Source organism: Mobula birostris, chromosome 21 (genome assembly GCF_030028105.1).
Source record: "Mobula birostris isolate sMobBir1 chromosome 21, sMobBir1.hap1, whole genome shotgun sequence".
In the NCBI taxonomy this organism is placed as follows: domain Eukaryota; kingdom Metazoa; phylum Chordata; class Chondrichthyes; order Myliobatiformes; family Myliobatidae; genus Mobula; species Mobula birostris.
The window spans coordinates 10,489,859-10,513,340 of NC_092390.1; the positions used below are offsets into that span (position 1 = coordinate 10,489,859).

Consider the following 23,482-nt stretch of genomic DNA (forward strand, 5'->3'; position numbering starts at 1 on the left):
TACTCATTGAATGTCGAAGAATTACTTGATATCATTCTACTTTCATTTAGATTATGAGGACACTCAGTCCTCGTTTATTGTCATTTAGAAATGCATGCATTAAAAAATGATACAATGTTCCTCCAGAAAGATATCACAGAAACACAGGACAAACCAAGACTAAAACTGACAAAACCACATAATTATAACATATAGTTACAACAGTGCAAAGCAATACCGTAATTTGATAAAGAGCAGACCATGGGCGCAGTAAAAAATGTCTCAAGTCCTGATAGTCCCATCATCTCACGCAGACGGTAGAAGGGAGAAACTGTCCCTGCCATGAACCTCCAAGCGCTGACAACTTGCCGATGCATTGGAAGCACCCGACCGCAGCTGACTCTGAGTCTGTCCGAAAACTTCAAGCCTCTGACACCCAGCACCATCTCTGCCGAGCGCTTCGACCCCACCCCGGCCGACGAGCAACAAGCAAAGCCGAGGACTCGGGGCCTTCCCTCTGGAGATTCTGGATCACACAGTAGCAGCAGCAGTGAAGCAGGCATTTCAGAAGTTTCACCAGATGTTCCTCCATGCTCTCATGTCTTTCTCCATCAAATCAGGATTGTGCACGGCACCCTACTGGACAGATAACAGATATGATTCACCGGAGTGGCCGCTGTGCGCTGCGTCGCGCTGCCACCTTTTCTTCCCGCCGTTGCTTATGAGATTTACATTATATAGAGTTCTGTGTAAAAGTCTTAAGCACATGTATATAGCTAGGGTGCCTAAGACTTTTGCACAGAACTGTAGTAATTTTAAGTATTGCACTATACTGCTGCAAAAAAACCCACAAACTTCATGACATATGTGAGTAATGGTAAACCTGATCCTGATATGTGGGAACGGAGAGGGGAATCATGGTTGGGAAAAGGGAAAAGGAGAAGGGAAGGAGTGGGAAGCTCCAGAGAGACATTCTGTAGTGATCAATAAACCAATTATTTGGAGTCAAATTACCTTGCTTGGTGTCTCAGGGTTGGGTGTGTCTGCACTCATGCCACATCCCAGCCCTAGCACTGCTTCTCTGCCGCCACCTTCACCATGCCCAACATCCTTTGCTCCCACCGGATGTACAAACTCACTCCCTGCTCCACGTTGACTGTTACAGTGCCAAGCAAAGGTCCTAGGCACCCTAGCTATATATGTGTCCAAGAATTTTGCACAGTACTGTATATTCTGTAACTTGTGACAAAGATATACTTGATTATTTCACAAATATGTAGCCTTTTGGGGAAAGGAAGCCGCAGGTCTGTTGGGTTTAATATTGTGCTGCTATTTGGTCCATTTTATCCCAACTGTTGCTCCCCATTTTGCTGTATTGACTAAATTCCAAGTAGTGTTGCCTTCCCTTCTAATAAAGGTAGTCAACGGCAGTCATTTACCTTCTGCAGACAAAATACGTGGTGTAAACACAAAATACTCTGCAGATGCTGGGGTCAAAGCAACACTCACAACACGCTGAAGGAACTCAGCAGGTCGGGCAACATCCGTGGAAACGATCAGTCAACGTTTCGGATCGGAACCCTTCGTCAGGACTGTAGGGGGAAGGGGCAGAGGCCCTATAAAGAAGGTGGGGGGAGGGTGGGAAGGAGAAGGCTGGTAGGTTCCAGGTGAAAAACCAGTAAGGGGAAAGATCAAGGGGTGGGGGAGGGGAAGCAGGGAGGTGATAGGCAGGAAATCTGAAGAAGGAATAGGGGAAGACACAATGGGTAGTAGAAGGAGGTGAGGGAGGTGATAGGCAGCTGGGGGAAGGGGCAGAGTGAAATAGGGATAGGGGAAGGGAGGGGGAGGGAATTACCGGAAGTTGGAGAATTCAGTGTTCATACCAAGGGGCCGGAGACTACCTAGACAGTATATGAGGTGTTGCTCCTCCAACCTGAGTTTAGCCTCATCATGGCAGTAGAGGACGCCATGTATGGACATATCCGAATGGGAATGTGAAGCAGAGTTGAAGTGGGTGGCAAACGTAGTCCGAAACGTTGACTGGTGGTTTCCACGGATGCTGCCCGACCTGCTGAGTTTCTCCAGCATGTTGTGAAAATACCTGGTGTGCGCTTTTACAATGTCAAAAGGATAGAGTAGATGGAGAGAAGACAGAAATTATTTTTGCCACTTTAGGTTATGAGAACACTCAGTCCTCTTTTATTGTCATGTAGAAATGCATACATGCATTAAGAAATGATACAATGTTTCTCCAGAGTGATATCACAGAAAACAGGACAAACCAAAGACTAACACTGACAGAACCACATAATTATAACAGCAGTGCAAAGCAATACCATAATTTGATGAAGAACAAGCTATGGGCATGGTAAATAAAGTCTCAAAAGTCCCTGAGTCGATCGACTCCCGAGTCCCCCATAGCGGCAGCAAAAGGGAGAAACCCCCTGCCATAAATCTCCAGGCACCATCAACTTGCCGATGCCCTGGAAGCAGCCGACTCTGTCCATCTGTCCAAAAACTTCGAGCTTCCGACCAGCCTCTCCGATACAGCTTCCCGAGCGCCTTCAATCTCGCCCCAGCCGCTGAAACATGCAAAGCCAAGAATATCGGGGCCTTTTGCTCCAGAGATTCCACTTCGGAATAAGCCAGAAAATATTGTTTCCAGCATTTGTGTTTTTTTAATATATCAGGATTGGGAAGTGCAGTTGGAAGGAAGTTTTCCAGGAGTGAAGTTTAGAAGTATTTAAATCATGCAAAGGGTGGTAGGAATTTGAAGCCAAAAGACTGCCAATTCTGGCACTCGTGCATTTTTGGAAAATGATAACCTGTAGCTTTAACAAACCGTGATACAGTTCCAAATTATTATCCAAAGTTGGAATATCAATATTTAATTAAGTGGTCGTGCTACCACCTCAATGCAGCTGAAGCTTCTACAGAGGCACCGTTGTAAGTGTCCTGACGGGCTGCGTTATGGCCCTGTACAGAATTTGAATGCACAGGAACATAGAGAGTGGTTGACTCTGCCCACTGGATCACAGATGTATCCCCCCCCCTACTGCTGGTACTACCTACAGGAGTCACTGCCTCGGGAAAGCAACATCCATCGTTAAACATCCCCAACATCCAGGTCAAGTTTAGTTCGTTTTTCTTGCGAATGTTGCTTATCTGATGCTCTGTGCCTGTGATGTTGCTGTAAGTTTGTTTTTCATTACATCTGTGTGTATTCATGTACTTGCGCACATGACGATAAACTTGACCTTGCCTTTGATTTGTGGTGGCTTAATGCAATAGCCGATCATATTGCACTCATGCCTATTCTGTATAGACACATGCTGCAGTATAAAAAATATTTCTCTTCAAACATTTATGAAGTACTAAGTGACAATCGTTTTTAAAAAAAGATTTCCATATTTTATTGTTTCTTTACTTTTCACTTGTACAGTTCAGAGCTTCTTGACTCTAATATTTCCTCAGAAGTTGCATTCTGTACAGAAAGCAACAGAATTGGACATGTTAATGCTTTAGGTAGATGTATGAGTTAGAGGATTTAAACATTAATTTAATCAGGTACCTTTTAATATTTGCCTTAAATTGATGAACACCACAGCAGAGTTGAATTATAAATGTCCTTTAATGTGTTCTTTAGTAAGATTTTAACTATGTACTGTGCCTTCCCCCATTCCCTGATTGTTTCTTGCAGCTTATCGTACCGATGAAGGGACACCCTGGGTGTTACCTGTGGTGAGGAAGGTGGAAAAATGCCTGGCTAATAATGATAGTCTTAATCACGAATACATACCCATTTTGGGCATTCCAGAATTCACCAAGAGTTCTTGTGAAACAGTTCTTGGAAAGGACAATCCGGCCATTGCAGAAGGCAGGGTAAGTGCCTAGTTTGATAGGTTTGAACTGTCGATGCACAGGTTGGGAAAGAGTGTAAATAATGGAATATGTTTTAAAAAAAAACATTTTTGTTGTGCAAGTGCTTTAATCAAACTATTAGTGAAATTACATTAGTGGCTTACATAGAAAAGCACTGGCAGCGTTTGTGGAGAGAAACAGAGATCAACTTTTCTGGATGGTAAACCTCACATGAGTACAACGAGAAGTTAGAAATTGAATTTTTAAGTTGCAGAGAAGGGGAGAGCTGGAAATGCCAACACCGGTCCCTCAGCAGCTCCTTGCCTCATTCTTCTGACCCCACTACCAACCAGTTCTCCTCCGCACATCCTCAAGCAGTTCCAAACATCTGCCCTTTCGTTCGTCGTTCATACCATCGAGGGGCTCGAACACTCCCTTCCTGTGAAGCAATGATTCAAATGGTTATCAGAGAATGTATACAGTCTACAACCTGAAATACTTGACTTTGCAGACATCCACGAGAACTGGAAGAACCCCAATACAATGAACGACAGAAAAACATTAGAACCCAAAGCCCCCCTCCCCCATGCAAGCAGCAGCCTGCATCAATACAACAGGCTCCCCCACCCTTTTCAGAAAATAGTGTCAGTACCCACCATCCAGCAAGCAACAGCAAAGCACCCAGAGACCATGATCTGCAGTTAACGAAAACTATTGTTCACCTGACAGTTCGAGAGCCACAGTCAGTCAATCTCAATATCTCTCTCTCTCCCTCTCTCTCTCTCTCTCTCTCTCTCTCTCTCTCACTCACTCACTCACTCACTCACTCACACACACGCACAGTCGCCCACTTTCACAGTGAAAGGGGAGACCGACAGTCGCTGTTAGGACATTATAGTCTGTCACATTGCTTTGCCCTACATCTGCCGTAGGGAAATCCTGATGTTCCATTTCCCGTGACACCAGCCTGAGATCGGTCATCGATAGGGCCGCATCCTGGAGGCACCGTCATCCAAGCCACACCTGGAGAATGTTGGAAAATGATAAGCTCCAGGAACGGGAACTCACCTGTGCTTTTAAAAAAAAAACATAGTTTGAGTACCACGTGCGGATCAGGACTTCAGTAGAACCCCATCCACCTTAAAAAGAGAAAAACGAGACATTAAAGGGAGGAATTAAGCTGTTTTTCACAGATGAGCTCGAAGAGGCAGCCACTTGGCGCCATCTTAACTTCACATGTACTTTTTCCCACTAGATGTACTTCGTTTTGTGTCCAGCTGTGTAGTTTTCTCCACAAGCAGAGAAGCCAACTGGAAAGGAAGGGTGCAAATGCCAGTATAAGAAGTTGGCAGGGGGCAGGGGTGGCGATGACTGTTTCTGTGAGTTCTTCCGGCACTTTGTGTGTGTCACTTGTCTCATCTGTCTCTATTGTTCTTCATGCTATTTCAAACATATCCTTTACCCTTATTTCTCTGATTTTGCACTTTTTCAACTTTTGATGTTAGGATATCAACCTAAAAAGTTAACTCTGATTTGCTCTCCACCTATTTCTGTCTCACCTGCCAAGTATTTCCAGAATTTTTACTTTAATATTAACCATAGACTGTTCAACGATTTAACCTTTTTTTTAATGAATTCAGTTAATCAAGTTTCCCACCTATACAGTCCTGATGAAGGGCCATTGTTTTTTTCCCTCCATGGATGCTGCCTGACCTGCTGAGTTCCTCCAGCACTTTGTATTTTGTTTAGTTAAGCAAGGTTCACTTACGTAGCTTTAGTGAGTTTGCGCAGATTTGTAAGTGTGCTCTGGAACTAATGCATTCTGCTTTTGCCAGGTAACAGTTTTAATTCTGATAGCTAATCGGAAAGCAATGGAAAAGGCAGAGTTATTGAAGACTCCACCATGTTGGTAATCTTATAGCAGCAAATAGTCTGCTGAAATCCTGAATTCCCAAAATGCCGACAACTCCCTTTCTCCTCGAGTTGCTTCCTGACCTACTGAGTTCCTCCAGCATTTTGTGTGTGTTACTGCAGTCTCTTGTGTTTCTGTTGGAAATCTGATAGTTAATTTCCAATTAAAGCAGAGGAGCCAATCCCAAACTCCTACTCTCATTGAATTTCAAGCAGAACCTGCAATGTGGGTTTGCAGTGAGCTAAAATGAGCTATTTGGGTGGCAGAGGAGAAAAGCAATGGCATTCTCAATTGGATAATTCAAATTCAAGATTGCAATTAACCTTCCATAACCATTGCGGACAAGATATTTTTCTAGTGAGTTTGATCATGTGTGAACTCTTTCAAACCAAAACAACAGTAGCCTTGCGCGGAAGGTAGGGAGTGATTAAATCTAAATGAGGACTATTTAACAGATTAGCCACGATAACATAGCAGTTCAGGATTTTGGAGTTCGGAGTTCATTTCTGGCATCGTCTGTAAGAAGTTTGTATGTCCTCCCTGTGAGCTCATGGGTTTGCTCCCAGTGTCCAAAGGCATACTGGTTGGTAGGTTAGTTGGTCATTGTAAATTGTCATTTGATGAGGCTAGGATTAAATAGGTGGATTGTGAACGGGCCTGTTCTGCACTTTATCTATAAGGAAATTAAACTTGCACAATATCATGTCTTTTCCACACTTTGTGTTTAGTCAGGTAGCTGAACTAGTTAGTAGAGTGAACTTGATATTGCAGATGAGCTAATATAATACTAGTGTCAAAAATTATTCAGTTGATTTCTGAATAGGGCTGTATAACAGAGGAGAAAAATCAATGCCTTTTGGCTGGCATCAAGCTACAAAACTTCTCTCTTGTAATGTGGTAAATTCTGAAGTCTCCCTACACGCACTTACAGACCTGGAAATTTATTGTTTTTTCAGATATCTCCCTGGAAATTTTCTGCAGGAGTGTCTGCCTGAAACCCCAGTCAGTTACTGTAGTCCAATGCAGCAAGAACGTGTCTCCTGCAGGCACTGTTCACTGGTCTGTCCAGGGTTCATCTGACCCCCTAGCAGTACTCTCCCATATCTGTTCTATCATTACAACATCTGTTCATTTGGTAGACATGATCCCCCATAGATGACAGAGTGCTTTTGTTGCCCTACTAAAAGCTGGCTGTCGTGATCGCACCTGCAGGCCAAATGCTGGCAGATGCAAGAGCTTGAAAATGGAATCTTCAGTCTGAAGCTGGCCTGCTGAACTTTGATAATGCTATTCAGTGACATTTTTCTTGTATACAACTTCCATATGGTCACATTAGTTTAACTCACGGTATAATTTTAACACCATTGAAAGATAGCAAAGTGATTCCTGCCATTTTGTATCTCAGCTTAACCTGTGTCCTTTTTGTGACAGGTGGGTGGTGTGCAGTGTCTGGGAGGAACTGGCGCACTTCGTTTGGGTGCTGAATTTCTGCACGCATGGTACAATGGAACTAATAACTCATCAACTCCAGTATATGTTTCTGCACCGACTTGGGGTATGTGCTTGTCCAAATTTTGAAAATTGTCTTTTAAAGGATGTGTTATTAATTTACTTACGGTAGCACAGCAGAAGGCATTCAGCCTATCAGTCCAATCTGACTCCCAGTAAACCCTGTTCTCCTTTCCAATGTCGCCTGTATCATTCACTCACACAATGACCATCAGCTCTCTACAGTTCTTTTCCTACGTATCTATTCCAAGGACTAATTTACAGTGGACAGCCTGCCGGTATATCTTTGAGGCAAATCCTGGAGTGACTCCGGAGATCCCACTGAGGGGATTTCCCTCAAGCTACAATGATCAGATTCACACTCAGGATTGAACTTGGTTTGGCAATAGGGTTTCACTTTTATGGAAGTTTTTTTGCATATAAATTATCCTAGAAGTTTGAACTAAAAGGCAGGATGGGCGATGTGACTTTATTTTGGGTGATTCAGGGGAAGCCCATGCCAATGGAATAGCAGCTCCCTTTCACGAAAACCAAGTCCAATGCCTCATGAGTCGAATTTCATTTCTTCCACAGCAGTCTTCTAGCCACAAATTTAATTCTCTGATCTTTATGTCAATTTGCATGTTCGTTTATTTATTATCAAAGTAAGTATGTTACCATATACTAGAACTTTGCTTTCTTATAGGCATTTACAGGGAAAGAGAAATGCAATAGAATTCTATGAAAGGCTATACATAAACAGATAAGCATGTGGCTTGGTACTCATTCGTAGATGATTACCTTTGTGATTCTGCTTTTTAGTTTGGACTCTAAAACTTGTATATCTGCAGCAGAATCTCTTTCTTTTGTCATTGATCCACATGTTGAACATGAGACCTGGATCTTTTCTCTCCCACTCCAAGTTTACCTGAAGGCCTGGGATATCCCTAATTGTGGCACCAGGGAGAGAACATAACTTCTCAGACTCCCGCACACAGCTGCAGAAAACAGTGTCGTTCCCTCGAACTACATGAGCCCTTATTACCACTGCATTCCTTTGCATTCCGCCCATCTTGAATGGCTCACTGTACCATCATGACCGACTAAGTCCTGCACTCACACCCATGCTCTGAGAGTGCTGGTCTGAACTATTTGTGCTCCTGAATCTGTCAGTGCTCAGCTGCTGAATTCCATGTGGAATTCAAGAGCAGAACACAGCCTAGCTGACATTCCCAGACATTACACAGAGGAATTCACCCCACCAACCCCCGGGCCCTCTACTTAAAAAGCAAGTTCGAGTGCTTTCGGAGGGACATGTTAAGCGTACACTATATCCATTCACAAAAATACTTAAAGATTAATAGAGGCTGGCCCTGAGCTCTTGATTGCCTTTCTACCTCTCAACTCCCTAGCACACTAAGGAATCGTAGCCTTGCCTGCAGGTCTTATCCCCACCCTATCCCATTTCAGTCTGTGCACTTGTGAGGAGGTTGTTAAAAGATGTACAAGTTGCTTTCCAATGTCCTGACGAAGGGTCTCGGCCCGAAAAGTCGACTGTACCTCTTCCTATAGATGCTGCCTGGCCTTCTGCGTTCACCAGCAATTTTTATGTATGTTGCTTGAAATTCCAGCATCTGCAGATTTCCTCGTGTTTGCTTTCCAATGTGACTCCTTTAAGTGTGGCCTGGCTATGACAAATAGTCAGGCACTCTTGTCCAATCATTCAATTGTGGGTGGTCTGTACACTAAGGAAGAAGGGAAAGGAAATTGGAATCTGCTGTAGGTAAAATCAGGTTCTCACCTCTTTGACTAAAATAAACCATTTGCTCATTGTATCACTTTAGCAGTTCAGCCAATTTGGCCAATAAATACTTTTTTGAACTGTGATTTTCCCTAAGATGATTGATACCAATTATTTAGAAGGGGTAGCATTGTGGCTCAAGGTAAGAGAGGGAGTTAAGATTCCTAAAGGGCACCATAATTCCTGTTCTGATTACGGTTAGCTGACTTCACTGAATACATATAACATACAACACACGTAAAAGTTGCTGGTGAATGCAGCAGGCCAGGCAGCATCTCTAGGAAGAGGTGCAGTCGACGTTTCAGGCCGAGACCCTTCGTCAGGACTAACTGAAGGAAGAGTGAGTAAGGGATTTGAAAGTTGGAGGGGGAGGGGGAGATCCAAAATGATAGGAGAAGACAGGAGGGGGAGGGATGGAGCCAAGAGCTGGACAGGTGATTGGCAAAAGGGGTACGAGAGGATCTTGGATCAGGAGGTCCGGGAAGAAAGACAAGGGGGGGGGACCCAGAGGATGGGCAAGGGGTATATTCAGAGGGACAGAGGGAGAAAAAAGAGAGTGAGAGAAAGAACGTGTGTATAAAAATAAGTAACAGATGGGGTACAAGGGGGAGGTGGGGCATCAGCGGAAGTTAGAGAAGTCGATGTTCATGCCATCAGGTTGGAGGCTACCCAGACGGAATATAAGGTGTTGTTCCTCCAACCTGAGTGTGGCTTCATCTTTACAGTAGAGGAGGCCGTGGATAGACATGTCAGAATGGGAATGGGATGTGGAATTAAAATGTGTGGCCACTGGGAGATCCTGCTTTCTCTGGTGGACAGAGCGTAGATGTTCAGCAAAGCGGTCTCCCAGTCTGCGTCGGGTCTCGCCAATATATAAAAGGCCACATCGGGAGCACCGGACGCAGTATATCACCCCAGTCGACTCACAGGTGAAGTGTTGCCTCACCTAGAAGGACTGTTTGGGGCCCTGAATGGTGGTAAGGGAGGAAGTGTAAGGGCATGTGTAGCACTTGTTCCGCTTACAGGGATAAGTGCCAGGAGGGAGATCAGTGGGGAGGGATGGGGGGGACGAATGAACAAGGGAGTTGTGTAGGGAGCGATCCCTGCGGAATGCAGAGAGAGGTGGGGAGGGAAAGATGTGCTTAGTGGTGGGATCCCGTTGGAGGTGGCAGAAGTTATGGAGAATAATATGTTGGACCCGGAGGCTGGTGGGGTGGTAGGTGAGGACCAGGGGAACCCCATTCCTAGTGGGGTGGCGGGAGGATGGAGTGAGAGCAGATGTACGTGAAATGGGGGAGATGCGTTTAAGAGCAGAGTTGATAGTGGAGGAAGGGAAGCCCCTTTCTTTAAAAAAGGAAGACATTTCCCTCATCCTAGAATGAAAAGCCTCATCCTGAGAGCAGATGCGGCGGAGACGGAGGAATTGCAAGAAGGGGATGGCGTTTTTGCAAGAGACAGGGTGAGAAGAGGAATAGTCCAGATAGCTGTGAGAGTCAGTAGGCTTATAGTAGACATCAGTGGATAAGTGGACAGAGACAGAAATATCTAGAAAGGGGAGGGAGGTGTTGGAAATGGACCAGGTAAACTTGAGGGCAGGGTGAAAGTTGGAGGCAAAGTTAATAAAGTCAACGAGTTCTGCATGCGTGCAGGAAGCAGCACCAATGCAGTCGTCGATGTAGCGAAGGAAAAGTGGGGGACAGATACCAGAATAGGCATGGAACATAGATTGTTCCACAAAGCCAACAAAAAGGCAGGCATAGCTAGGACCCACACGGGTGCCCATAGCTACACCTTTAGTTTGGAGGAAGTGGGAGGAGCTAAAGGAGAAATTATTAAGAGTAAGGACTAATTCCGCTAGACTGAGCTCCCTACGCAACTCCCTTGTCCATTCATCCCCCCCATCCCTCCCCACTGATCTCCCTCCTGGCACTTATCCGTGTAAGCGGAACAAGTGCTACACATGCCCTTACACTTCCTCCCTTACCACCATTCAGGGCCCCAAACAGTCCTTCCAGGTGAGGCAACACTTCACCTGTGAGTCGGCTGGGGTGATATACTGTGTCTGGTGCTCCCGATGTGGCCTTTTATATATTGGCGAGACCCGACGCAGACTGGGAGACCGCTTTGCTGAACATCTACGCTCTGTCCACCAGAGAAAGCAGGATCTCCCAGTGGCCACACATTTTAATTCCACATCCCATTCCCATTCTGACATGTCTGTCCACGGCCTCCTCTACTGTAAAGATGAAGCCACACTCAGGTTGGAGGAACAACACCTTATATTCCGTCTGGGTAGCCTCCAACCTGATGGCATGAACATCGACTTCTCTAACTTCCGCTGATGCCCCACCTCCCCCTCGTACCCTATCTGTTACTTATTTTTATACACACATTCTTTCTCTCACTCTTTTTTCTCCCTCTGTCCCTCTGAATATACCCCTCCCCTATCCTCTGGGTCCCCCCCCCCCCGCTGTCTTTCTTCCCGGACCTCCTGTCCCATGATCCTCTCGTATCCCTTTTGCCTATCACCTGTCCAGCTCTTGGCTCCATCCCTCCCCCTCCTGTCTTCTCCTATCATTTTGGATCTCCCCCTCCCCCTCCAACTTTCAAATCCCTTACTCACTCTTCCTTCAGTTAGTCCTGACGAAAGGTCTCAGCCCGAAACGTCGACTGCACCTCTTCCTAGAGATGCTGCCTGGCCTGCTGCGTTCACCAGCAACTTTTATGTGTGTTGCTTGAATTTCCAGCATCTGCAGAATTCCTGTTGTTTACATATAACATACCTTAGGATTTGTTAAAATGCCCCCTCTAGTGGCGAAATCCTGTCATTACTGTTCAGTTCAGTTGAAGTTAATAAGCTTGAATACCTTGGAACTTCACTCTGATAAATGGTGAGCACCTGTGCAGACAGTACAAGAGAAGTGTTTGGGGAAATAGCTATTCTCTTCCTTTTTGTGATCTCTGTAAATTTATGATCTGCACCAACCATGATGCCAATTTAAAATAATCCCATCTGTCTGCTTCTGGCCTATTTTTCTTCAATTCTTCTTCCTGTTCATGTGCCCCTTTAAATGTTGCTATAATACCTAGATGGACTACTTCCCCTGCAGCACGCTCCAGTTACCTTTATATATATATATATATATATATAAAAATTACCTCACAAGTTTCCTTCAAATTTTCGCTGTCTCTGCTTTTAGCCATGACATCTAGTGTTTGATATTTTCATCCCAGTAAAATGACTGACTACCCACCTTATTTATACCTCTCATACTTTTGTATACAGGTCACCTCTCAGCCCCTGATCCTCCAGAGAAGACAGTCCAAGTTTGTCCAACCTGTCCTTGTAGCTAATGCTGTCTAATCCAGGCAGCATCCTGCTGAACTTCTGCACCCTCTCCACATTCCTCCTGTAATACAGTGACTTGAAATGCACATAGAATTCCAAATGGAGTCGGAACCAAAGTTTTATACAGCTGTAATATGACTTCCCAATTTTTACGCTCAATGCCAACCAATGAGGATAAGTATGTACTATGCCTTCTTTATCACCCTAACGACTTGTGTTGCCACTTTTTGGGACCTAAAATGTAAGATTACCCTATGCCCCATTGCTCTTAGCCTGCCACTTACTGTATACTCTTACCTTTTATCTCCCAAAGTGCAACGTCCTACCTCCATCACTATCCACATCTTCACCAATTTTTGTGTCATCTGCAAACTACCTACACTTTCATGTGTATCTCACAAACAACAGAGATCCCAACAGTGACCCCTGTGGAACACCACTGGTTACAGACCTCCAGTCAGAATAATCAGAATAATACCTCCTCTCCCACTGCCTGCTGTCTTCTACAGCCAAACCAATTTTGAATCCAATCTGTCAGACCGATAGGTCCCAACATTTTATCTTTGGATCTGATGTGCCTTAATCTTTAGGATCAGCCTACCAGGAGAGATCTGGTCAAATGTCATGTATACAACACCCACTGCCTGGTACTTATTGGTGATCTTTGTCATCTCCTCAGAAAATTAAATGTCTGTAAAATGTGATCACCCCTGCACTAATCCTGTCATAAGTCATTTTATTCTTCCCCACATTTCCTGTAAACTCCTCCCAGATTCTGCCGCTCTTTTACACTCTAAAGATTTTAAAGATTAGCCTTACTTGTCACACGTACACTAAAACACCGAAACATACAGTGAAGCATGTCAATGGGGATCACTTTTTCTGATGCTAATCTAGTTCCGCATTAACATTAGCACTTACTAACATTCACACTTTTCTAACAGATGTGCCACGGCGAGCATTCTGACTGCCTGCATCAACGTCTGGTGTGGGGGGGGGGGGGGGGTGTCGGGAGGGGGTGACTCCTGCACAGGATCAAATTAAGCTGCGGAGAGTTGTAAACTTAGTCAGCTCTATCATGGGCACCTGTCTCCGTAGTATCCAGCTCATCAAGGAGCAGCGCCTGAAAAAGGCGACATCCATCAGTAAGGACGCCAACCACCCAGGTCATGCCTTGTTCTCATTGTTACCAACAGGAAGGGGGGTACAGAAGCCTGAAGACACACTCAATAATTCAGGAACACCTTCTTCCCCTCTGCCATCTGATTTCTGAATGGGCATTGAACCCATGAGCACTACCTCACTGCTTTTATTATTTCTATTTTTGGACTACTTATTTAATTTAACTCATTTGCTTTTGTCTGCATAACGTACTTGCAATGGCCCATTCCACATTTTGGAATGGGGGAAAGGTCTTTTATTGTAGATAGGGTGGTTAAACGTGAATGTATTTCTGTAGATCGTCTTAAACCAACCCCCACCAAGGTCTGGATGGTTCCACTACCATGTGACGTGACCATGTGTGTATCAGCGCACCACTGGTCAAGCCAGAGGCCCCTGCTGTCACTCCAATCCAGGCACATAGGACCCAAGCCGAGTGATTTGTATGAGATTCACAATGCTGGTTTTGGTGAATTCTGGCACTGTCTGTGTAGGTGACAGTTTACACACACTGTTCATAATAGAAACTTCTACATAATTCACAAACACCGTTGTTTAGTTCTTGTGTTCACTTTCAGAGATGATGTCTCATGTAATGACATCAGTGTAAGGTGACTGCTGTTGGCTTTGCTCATAATGGAAGTAAATGGCTGCTGCTTTTGTTCAGTACATAAAATGATCTTCGCATGTTTTATTCACAAAATCCTACAAACTCTAACTGTCGTTACTGGTTGAGAAGAGTCCTTTCTTTAATTGATAGTGACAGAGTTTAATACACTCATATTCGAGTGGGAGCCACTGTACAGTGCTGTTGCTTTCACATTCACTAATTATGGCCTTAACGACTGAAGAGGAGAAAGGCTGAAAAAGCACGAGGAGTGGGTCCACGAAAATACAGCATCTCACATCATCTTCGAGAGGTGGTGTTGCAGCATTTTCACTCGTCTCTAAAGATCTATCCTGGGCCAACATACTGATGCAAACATGAAGAAGTCATACCAGCAGTTATATTTCATTAGGAGTTTGAGGAAATTTGTTATGTCACCAAAGCCTGTAGCAAATTCCTACAGATGTACCACAGGGAGCATTCTGACTGGTATAGAGTTTCCAATCCACTGGATTGGAAAAAGCTTTGGAGGTTTATAAAGTCAGCCAGCTCCGTCATGGGCATGAGCCTCCCCCATGAACAGTACCTCACCATCTTGATCTCTTTTTGTGTCAATTATTTATTTTTTATATTCCTTAGAGTAACTTATAGTATTTTTCTATATATTGTACTGTACTGCTGTCACAAAACAACAAATTTCACAATACACTGTATTTCAGTACAGATAATAAGCCTGATTCTGATCCTGTAGAAATTTAGTTTCAAACCAAGCCCTTAATTCCATTGGCAATACTTACTTTACAGGAAACCACAATGGGGTGTTTGGTGGAGCTGGGTTCACCGATATTCGCAGCTATCGTTACTGGGACCCAACCAAGCTTGGTCTAGACCTACAAGGACTTCTGGAGGATCTGGAGGTGTGCTTTGCAACAGTATTTTTGATTTCCAATATTTACCCATAGTTAGGAGAGTGAAATATTTGACAGTTACTTTTTGAGAGCTTTGACTGTGCCAAGACAGAACACGCTTTCCACATCTGACGAAAGCCCTGTTACCTTAGAAACGTCTTTTGCAATAAATATTGCCTGACCTGCTGGCTTTGGATAGCATGTTATTTTAATGGTTAAGGTGTTGGTTAAGAAATAATTATTGGCTGAGAAAACTAATGCACTCTGCATAATCCAGTTTAAGTACACTGGAAATGGCAGTCATTACAAATATTTATGCAAAAACCAAGCCTTGATTGCTAAGCACGGTGAGCATCTGGGCCTGTGGCTACAGCTTCAGCACCTTTGTTCTGGAGAATTGACTGAGAAGCACTTACAACATTGCTGATCGCACAGTAAGGAGGTCTGGTGAATTTAATAAATTATAGCTGGCTCATTACTCCATTCGCTGGCTGGTGGCATAGTGGCATCAGCGCCGGACTTTGGAGTGAAGGCTCCCGAGTTTGAATCCAGCCGGCTCCCTTGCACACTTTCCATCTGTGCTGGGTTGAGTGTCGAGCTAGCAACTTGGGCTCGTAAAAATAAGAAAGTCTGCTTTAAAAAAAAGCACCGTCATGACGGCATCCCAATGCCTCCATTTGGAGTTAAGGGGTTTCTTCTTCATTACTCCATTACTCTTTCTAAACCTGAATGTGCTGTGCATTTTATTTGCATGTACAAAATATTGTTTTAATTTTTTTCTCTCTCTCTGAAATTAGAATGCTCCAGAATTTTCAATTATCGTGTTGCATGCATGTGCACACAACCCGACCGGTACTGATCCAACTCCAGAGGAATGGAAGAAAATTGCCGAGGTCATGAAGGTACGGAAAGACACGGCCTCAAAAAGTTCCATTTGGTGGCAGACAAAAAACTCTATTTTTTTTCTTTTCAAATCTTTTTATTGTGTGTGTATATATATATATATGAAAAATAACATGAGTACATCGAAGTAACAACACTTACAATGCCTCAAAAAAAACCCATCATCTTAAAGATTGAAAACAAATTTTGTGATAACAGAAAAAAAACCTACTGAGCAGAAAAGTGAGGAAAAAAAAGAGAACCCATTAGGTGTACAACCCCGGAGCCATGCATCATACAAAAAGCTTCTAAAAATAAACATCAAACTGCCAACAAGAAAAGAAAATATACTAAAAGAATTTACAATTAGATCGTGGAAAAATTATATCAATTAACTCAAATGATAATAACGAGCAAATGAGCCCCATCTTTTCTCAAAATCAAATAAAGGTTCAAAAGTTCGACTTCTAATTTTCTCCAAACTAAGACGTAGCATCACTTGAGAGAACCATTGTGACAAAGTGGGAGCTGATGTATCCTTCCACTTCAACAAAATGGCCCTCCTAGCTATCAGTGTAACAAATGCAATAACATGTTGGTCAGACACAGAAATACCATGAATATTTTGAGGAACTATTCCAAAAAGCACAGTTAATTTATTAGGTTGTAAATTAATTTTAATTGCTTTAGAAATTGTTGAGAAAACCGACTTCCAGAACTGTTCCAATATAGAACGAGACCAAAACATATGTGTCAGTGTAGCTATCTCAGTTTTACATCTATCACAATGACTATCAACATTAGGAAAGATTTTAGAAAGTCTCTCCTTTGTCAAATGATGATGATGTACAATTTTAAATTGAATCAATGAATGGCTAGCACAAATTGAAGAAGAGTTAACCAACTTCAATATCCACATCCAATCCTCCGTCATAAAAGTCAAATTAAGTTCCTTTTCCCAATCCTGTTTAATCTTAGACAAAGGATTGTCCCATTGTAATAATAAATTATAAATTCTTCCAATCGAACCCTTAATCAAAGGATTCATACTCATAATAGTATCTAACAGGTCAGCCTCCAATATGTAAGGGAAATTACTTAAATATTTTTGTAAAAAATGTCTAACTTGAAGGTATTGCAGAAAGTGTGAATATGAAAGAGAATATTTATCAGTTAATTGTTCAAAGGACATCAATCTATCTTCGTTAAATAAATCCAAAAAAGAATTAATACCTTTATTTTTCCAAAGTAGAAAAATTGGATCACTCAAAGAAGGTTTAAAAAAGTAATTTTGCTAAATTAAACTACAAAGTTTAAATTTTTTAAGATTAAAAGAATTGCGGAACTGGAGCCAAATTTGTAAAGAATACTTAATCACAGGATATAAGTTTAAATTAACAACTTTACCTAATTGCGTAGGTAAAGGAGCCCCCAATAACGAAGTTAAATAAAACTGTTTTACAACTTTTAGTTCCAGATCTACCCAAATTGGCCGATCAGTCTTATCAACCCAGTATAACCAAAAAGACATATATGGCAGATTAACAGCCCAATAATACATTCTAAAATTAGGCAAAGCAAGACCTCCATCCTTTTTCAATTTTTGTAAATGACACTTACTAATTCTTGGTCTTATACTATTCCAAATAAAAGATAAAATAATAGAATCAATCCGATCAAAAAACTTCCTAGTCAAAAAAACAGGAATATTCTGAAATAAATATAAAAATCTCGGTAAAATCATCATTTTAACTATATGAATACGACCAACAAGTGAAAATGTAAGTGGACTCCATCTACTAAATTAATACTTCATAGAGTCTACTAAGGGAACAAAATTAGCTTTATAAAGATCCTTATATTTTTTAGTAATTACAATACCTAAATATCTAAAAGAGTCTGAAACTTTAAAAGGAGTATTATCATATATAGAGACAGAATCATTTAAAGGAAATAATTCACTTTTACTAAAATTAATTTTATATCCTGAAAAACCTCCGAATTCATTAAATAATTTTAACAGGGCAGGAATGGATTCGTCAGGGTTGGATATATAAATCAATAAATCACCAGCATAAAGAGAGACCTTATGCATGGACTTGATGGCTATCCTGTAGAATTTTATAAAAAATTTGGAAAGTTGCTCTCTCCGTATATGTTGGAAATGTTTAAGGATTCTTTTGTGAGAGGTGACTTACTCTCTACTTTTTATGAGGTCTCTATTTCTTTAATTGTTAAAAAAGATAAAGCTCCTACTGACTGTGCTTCATATAGACCTATTTCATTACTGAATGTTGACGTGAAGGTTTTGTCAAAGATAATGGCCAATCGGTTGGAGAATATTTTGGGTAAAATTATTTGTAAAGATCAAACAGGCTTTATAAAGGGTCGTTATTCCTTTTCAAATGTTCAGAGACTACTTAATATTATATATTCATCCTCTTCTAAAATTCCACAATGTGTTGTATCTTTGGATGCTGAAAAAGCGTTCCACGGAGTCGAAAGGAAATATTTATTCAATGTTTTAGAGAAATTTGGCTTTGGTGTTAATTTTAATAATTGGATTAAAATGATTTATAAAGCCCCTATTGCTACTATTGTTACTAACAATTGTAGGTCTCCTTTTTTTCAGCTTTCATGGGGGACAAGGCAAGGCTGTCCATTAAGTCCTTTGTTGTTTAATTTAATATTAGAACCCCTTGCTATTGCTCTTCGTGAGGCTAAAAATATCCATGGGATATTTGTGAATGAGACCATGCAACTCTTTTTTTTAAACATCACCTCAGCCAGCTTAAAAACATCATCTAAATGTTATCTCAGAGTAGCTTGTAGGTGTGCAAGCTCATGAAAAGAGATAAAAAGGTTGGAAGTACTGTTGGCAAAATGTTTCTTATTGTCTGGAACGTGCTGCATCCTTGATTTGGCTGAGCGTTAGGTAAGTATTACACAGTCACGATAGTGCGGGGCAAATTTGATTTTACAACCATTTAAGTTTACTTTGCACTCTAAACTGATATGAACTCAATTTTCTTTTTGCACTGTCTTGCTGTCATCTGCAAAATCTCAGAAGGATTAGATTAGTTACAGGCCCACTAGATAGATACCATTTCCACTTGCTGTGGAATCTAGGACTAAGGACAATGTCGTAATTAAAAATAGAGCCAGCTTTTTCCTAATTATTTTACAGACGGAAGTGACAGAGATGAGGAACTTTTCTTCATTACAAGTGGCAGTTTATACTAGGTTAGTGGCACGTAGTGGTTAGCACAACGCTTTATAGTACAGGCGCCCCAGGTTCAAGTCCTGCCACTGCCTGTAAGGAGTTTGTACCTTCTCCCTGTGACCACATGTGTCTGCTCTGGTTGTTCCAGTTTCCTCCCACAGTCCAAAGTCTTACCGATTGGTTGGTTAATTGGTCTTTATAAATTGTCTTATGATTGAGCCAGGATTAAATCAGGGAATTGGTGGGCAGAGTGACTGGAAGGACCTATTCTGCATTGAATCCCAATAAATAAATCTAAGATTGGTTAATAAAAGTCAAAGTTACTGAGGTACGTGGACAAAGGAAGTTATATCATGGACCAGCCATGACGATAATAAGTCTTGGAACTGGCTTGAGGGCAAAAAAGCCCGACGCAATTCCATTTCATTTTGTGACAGAGTGTAGACTCAAGTTTTTGATTGCTTGTAGCATTCGTTCAGATCTGTGAGATTAAACAGCTAATCTGGTGGGTTGGGAGAGATGGGCAAATGAGTGATGTTGATCACTGTTAAGTTATTCACTGTCACCATTGGGAACTTTGTATTCATCATTTAGTACATCCCATTGAAGTGTAAAATACTAAAAATATATATTAACTTATTTTGCAATACATAATTGTAAAATCTAAAATGGTCACTATCGTTAGTGACTGGAGACAGAGAATTTATAAAGGGTGCGTGTGTTTTCCTTTTCTATATCATCTGGGAGATTGTGGAATTGACTTGGTGGGTCAAATGGCCTTATTCTGTTCCTATGTCTTATAAAGTTTTTCTTTAAATTTACTGTACTACATTTACATTGGACTGCTGTGACATTGTCTGGAATCTAAGAAAAAATGCACTTGCAATTTAATGACATCAGAGACCATTTAGTAGCTCTATTATGGGATCGCAGGTATGCTATTTGAGCAGGCAGTAGACATTCTGTGCCTTTACCTCCTTGAGTTTGAAATGAGATTGAAAGTAATGAAATTGTAACGGGCTTGACTGGACCAACGCAGTATCCAGTGTTGAGGGATTGGAGAGGGTAAAAAAAATGGTTTCGGAGATGATAGGTTTAATGTATGAGGAGTCTTGGCATAGCGAGGATGTTTTCAATAGTGGGAGAATGTAAGACCAGAGGGCATACCCTCAGATTAGAAGGATGCCCGTTTAGAACAAAGGTGAGGAGGAATTTCTTCAGCCAGATGTTGTTCTGTGGAATTCATTGCTACAATCGGCTATAGAGGCAGTCATTGGATATATTTAAAGTCGAAGTTGATAGGTTCTTGATTGGTAATGGCTTCAATGAGAATAGGGTTGAGAGGGAAAATAAATCAGCCATGATCGAATGGCGGAGCAGACTCAATGGGTGAAATAGCCTAATTCTGCTCTTAAGTGACATGATCTTAATGATTTTTCTATTGTTTGGGCTGTTTCAGGAGTCACTGTCTTAAAATAAGGAGCTGGCTGTTTACAATATATGTCTGAGACGACGATAAAAATCTTCATTATCCAAGAGAGCTGTGCAGAATTTGAACAGTGAAGAGTTAGGTACTTACTGATCTACTCTCACTGGCTCCTAAATCAGCCAGAGGTTTCAAGAGTTGATTTTTGAATATCAAATGAAAGCAACAGACAGTGAGGGATGAACTCTTGTGGACCTTGCAGGTGATATAGACTGTACCAGGCATGGATGGGTATAATTTTAAAACTGTTTCTTTGTTTACGTAGGAAATCTTAAGGTCATTTAAATGGAGGCTGCACAGCATGTGCTGCTAAGTGTTACACTCCTGTGCGATCCTGTTCAGAATCATTTAGAACTGCCCCAAATTTAATAAAGATTAAAGATTAGCTTTATTTGTCACATGTACACCGAAACATTTAGTGAAATGTGTTGTTTGTGTCAACGACTAACACACTCCAAGGATGTGCTGGGGGCAGCCCATACGTGTCGCTGTGCTTCCGGCAGTAAAACAGTATGCCTTCAACTTATTAACCCTAACCTGTGGGTCTTTGAAATGTGGGAGGAAATCCATGTGGCCACAAGGAGAACGTATAAACTCCTCATAGGCAGGAGCGGGAATTGAACCCTAATCGCTGGCATTGCTATGCTACCCCAGTGGCACAACATAGAAAGTAGTCAGGCTGCTCCCTGATCAGTTCTGTTCCCCCACATCCCTGTAATACATTATAACCAGATAACAATTACAGCACGGAAACAGGTCATCTTGGCCCTTCTAGTCCATGCCGAACGCTTACTCTCACCTAGTCCCACCGAGCTGCACTCGGCCCATAACCCTCCATTCCTTTCCTGTCTGTATAGCTATCCAATTTTACTTTATTTGACAATATCGAACCTGCCTCTACCACTTCTGCTGGAAGCTCGTTCCACACAGCTACCACACTCTGAGTAGAGGTTCCCCCTCATGTTACCCCTAAACTTTTGCCCCCTAACTCTCAACTCATGTCCTCTTGTTTGAATCTCCCCTACTCTCAATGGAAAAAGCCTATCCATGTCAACTCTATCTATCCCCCTTATAATTTTAAATATCTCTATTAAGCCCCCCCTCAACCTTCTACGCTCCAAAGAATAAAGACCCAACTTGCTCAACCTTTCTCTAAATTAGGTGCTGAAATCCAGGTAACATTCTAGTAAATCTACTCTGTACTCTCTCTATTTTGTTGACATCTTTCCTATAATTCGGTGACCAGAACTATTCACAATACTCCAAATTTGGCCTTACCAATGCCTTGTACAATTTTAACATTACATCCCAACTCCTATACTCAATGCTCTGATTTATAAAGGCCAGCATACCAAAAGCTTTCTTCACCACCCTATCCACATGAGATTCCACCTTCAGGGAACTATGCACCATTATTCCTAGATCCCTCTGTCCTACTGCATTCTTCAATGCCCTACCATTTACCATGTATGTCCTATTTTGATTAGTCCTACCAAAATGTATCACCTCACATTTATCAGCTTTAAACTCCATCTGCCATCTTTCAGCCAACTCTTCTAACTGGCCTAAATTTCTCTGCAAGCTTGGAAAACCTACTTCATTATCCACAACGCCACCTATCTTAGTATCATCTGCATACTTACTAATCCAATTTACCACCCCATCATCCAGATCATTAATGTATATGACAAACAACATTGGACCCAGTACAGATCTCTGAGGCACATCGGCCTCCAATCTGACAAACAGTTATCCACCACTACTCTCTGGCATCTCCCATCCAGCCACTGCTGAATCCATTTTACTATCTCAACATTCTCTCACGTGAACCACCACCTCCCTCCCCCAATCATCTACACTAAGGGATTTATGCAGTAACCAGTTAACTAAGCTACAAGGTGACACAAGAGACTCCAGATGCTGGAATCTGGGACAAAAAGAGTTGTTGCTGTCAGCTCTCTATTTCCATCTGCAGATGCCGCCTGAGGTCTTCTAGCAGTTTGTTTCTGGAACCAAACAACTTGTGGAACTTGAGATGTGGGAGAAAACAAGAGCGTCAGAGTTGGGTGGTGCAGACGGTGGAGGGAATGGTGACGAGTCGGGGAAGGAATCTGCACGGTCACAGGGAGATCTTGCAGACCACACCTAGATGACTCTGGAGGTCTGAAACTAACCTGGGGTGCTAGAGCTGCACAACTGTAACAGAAGAATCTATCACATTCCTAGATGTATCTGGTAACTTCTGCTGGAACCGTGTACAACGTCTGTGTGTGGCTGCATTAATGTGCAGTCTGCCTTGACTGCTTTCACTGGTCTATTATGCTGTATTAACCAATCCTTAATGGTTTGTGTAAACTGCCCTCTGTTCACTTGATATGTATTTTTGTTTTCCATTTTAGAAACAGGAATAAAAGGACAAACTATATACAGTATATGGGTGAACCAGCTGGATGTACTAGGAAGTCTGATAGGGTGAACATTTATGGAGAGCCAAATCAGTATGCTGAATTTTTCCACTTTCGTTCTGTCCTGTATCCTAACATCTCAATCTTCTGTCCATTTTCAGAAAAAGTCCCTCTTCCCGTTCTTTGATTCAGCCTACCAGGGCTTTGCATCTGGAAACTTGGATAAAGATGCTTGGGCTGTCCGTTACTTTGTAAGCCAAGGTTTTGAGCTTTTCTGTGCCCAGTCCTTCTCTAAGAATTTTGGATTATACAGTAAGTAATATGCTTTATCTGATTTAAGTTATAAAATGTGTAATATATTTTGGTCATTTCTGTATCCTAAGGAAGATGAAACCAATTGTCAACTTGATGTACTGGCGT

The 23,482-nt window shown here is 42.0% G+C and overlaps 1 protein-coding gene across 2 annotated transcripts in view; it reads left to right on the forward strand.

The window, feature by feature from the left end:
- Positions 1 to 23,482, forward strand: part of got1 (glutamic-oxaloacetic transaminase 1, soluble) — a 74,688-nt gene that overhangs the window by 11,995 nt on the left and 39,211 nt on the right. For both annotated transcript variants that reach the window (XM_072238943.1, XM_072238942.1), the window contains exons 2-6: positions 3,680 to 3,861; positions 7,184 to 7,307; positions 14,963 to 15,075; positions 15,864 to 15,968; positions 23,224 to 23,374. In XM_072238943.1, the coding sequence (XP_072095044.1) occupies positions 3,680 to 3,861; positions 7,184 to 7,307; positions 14,963 to 15,075; positions 15,864 to 15,968; positions 23,224 to 23,374 (675 nt within the window). The remainder of the gene's footprint in view (positions 1 to 3,679; positions 3,862 to 7,183; positions 7,308 to 14,962; positions 15,076 to 15,863; positions 15,969 to 23,223; positions 23,375 to 23,482) is intronic.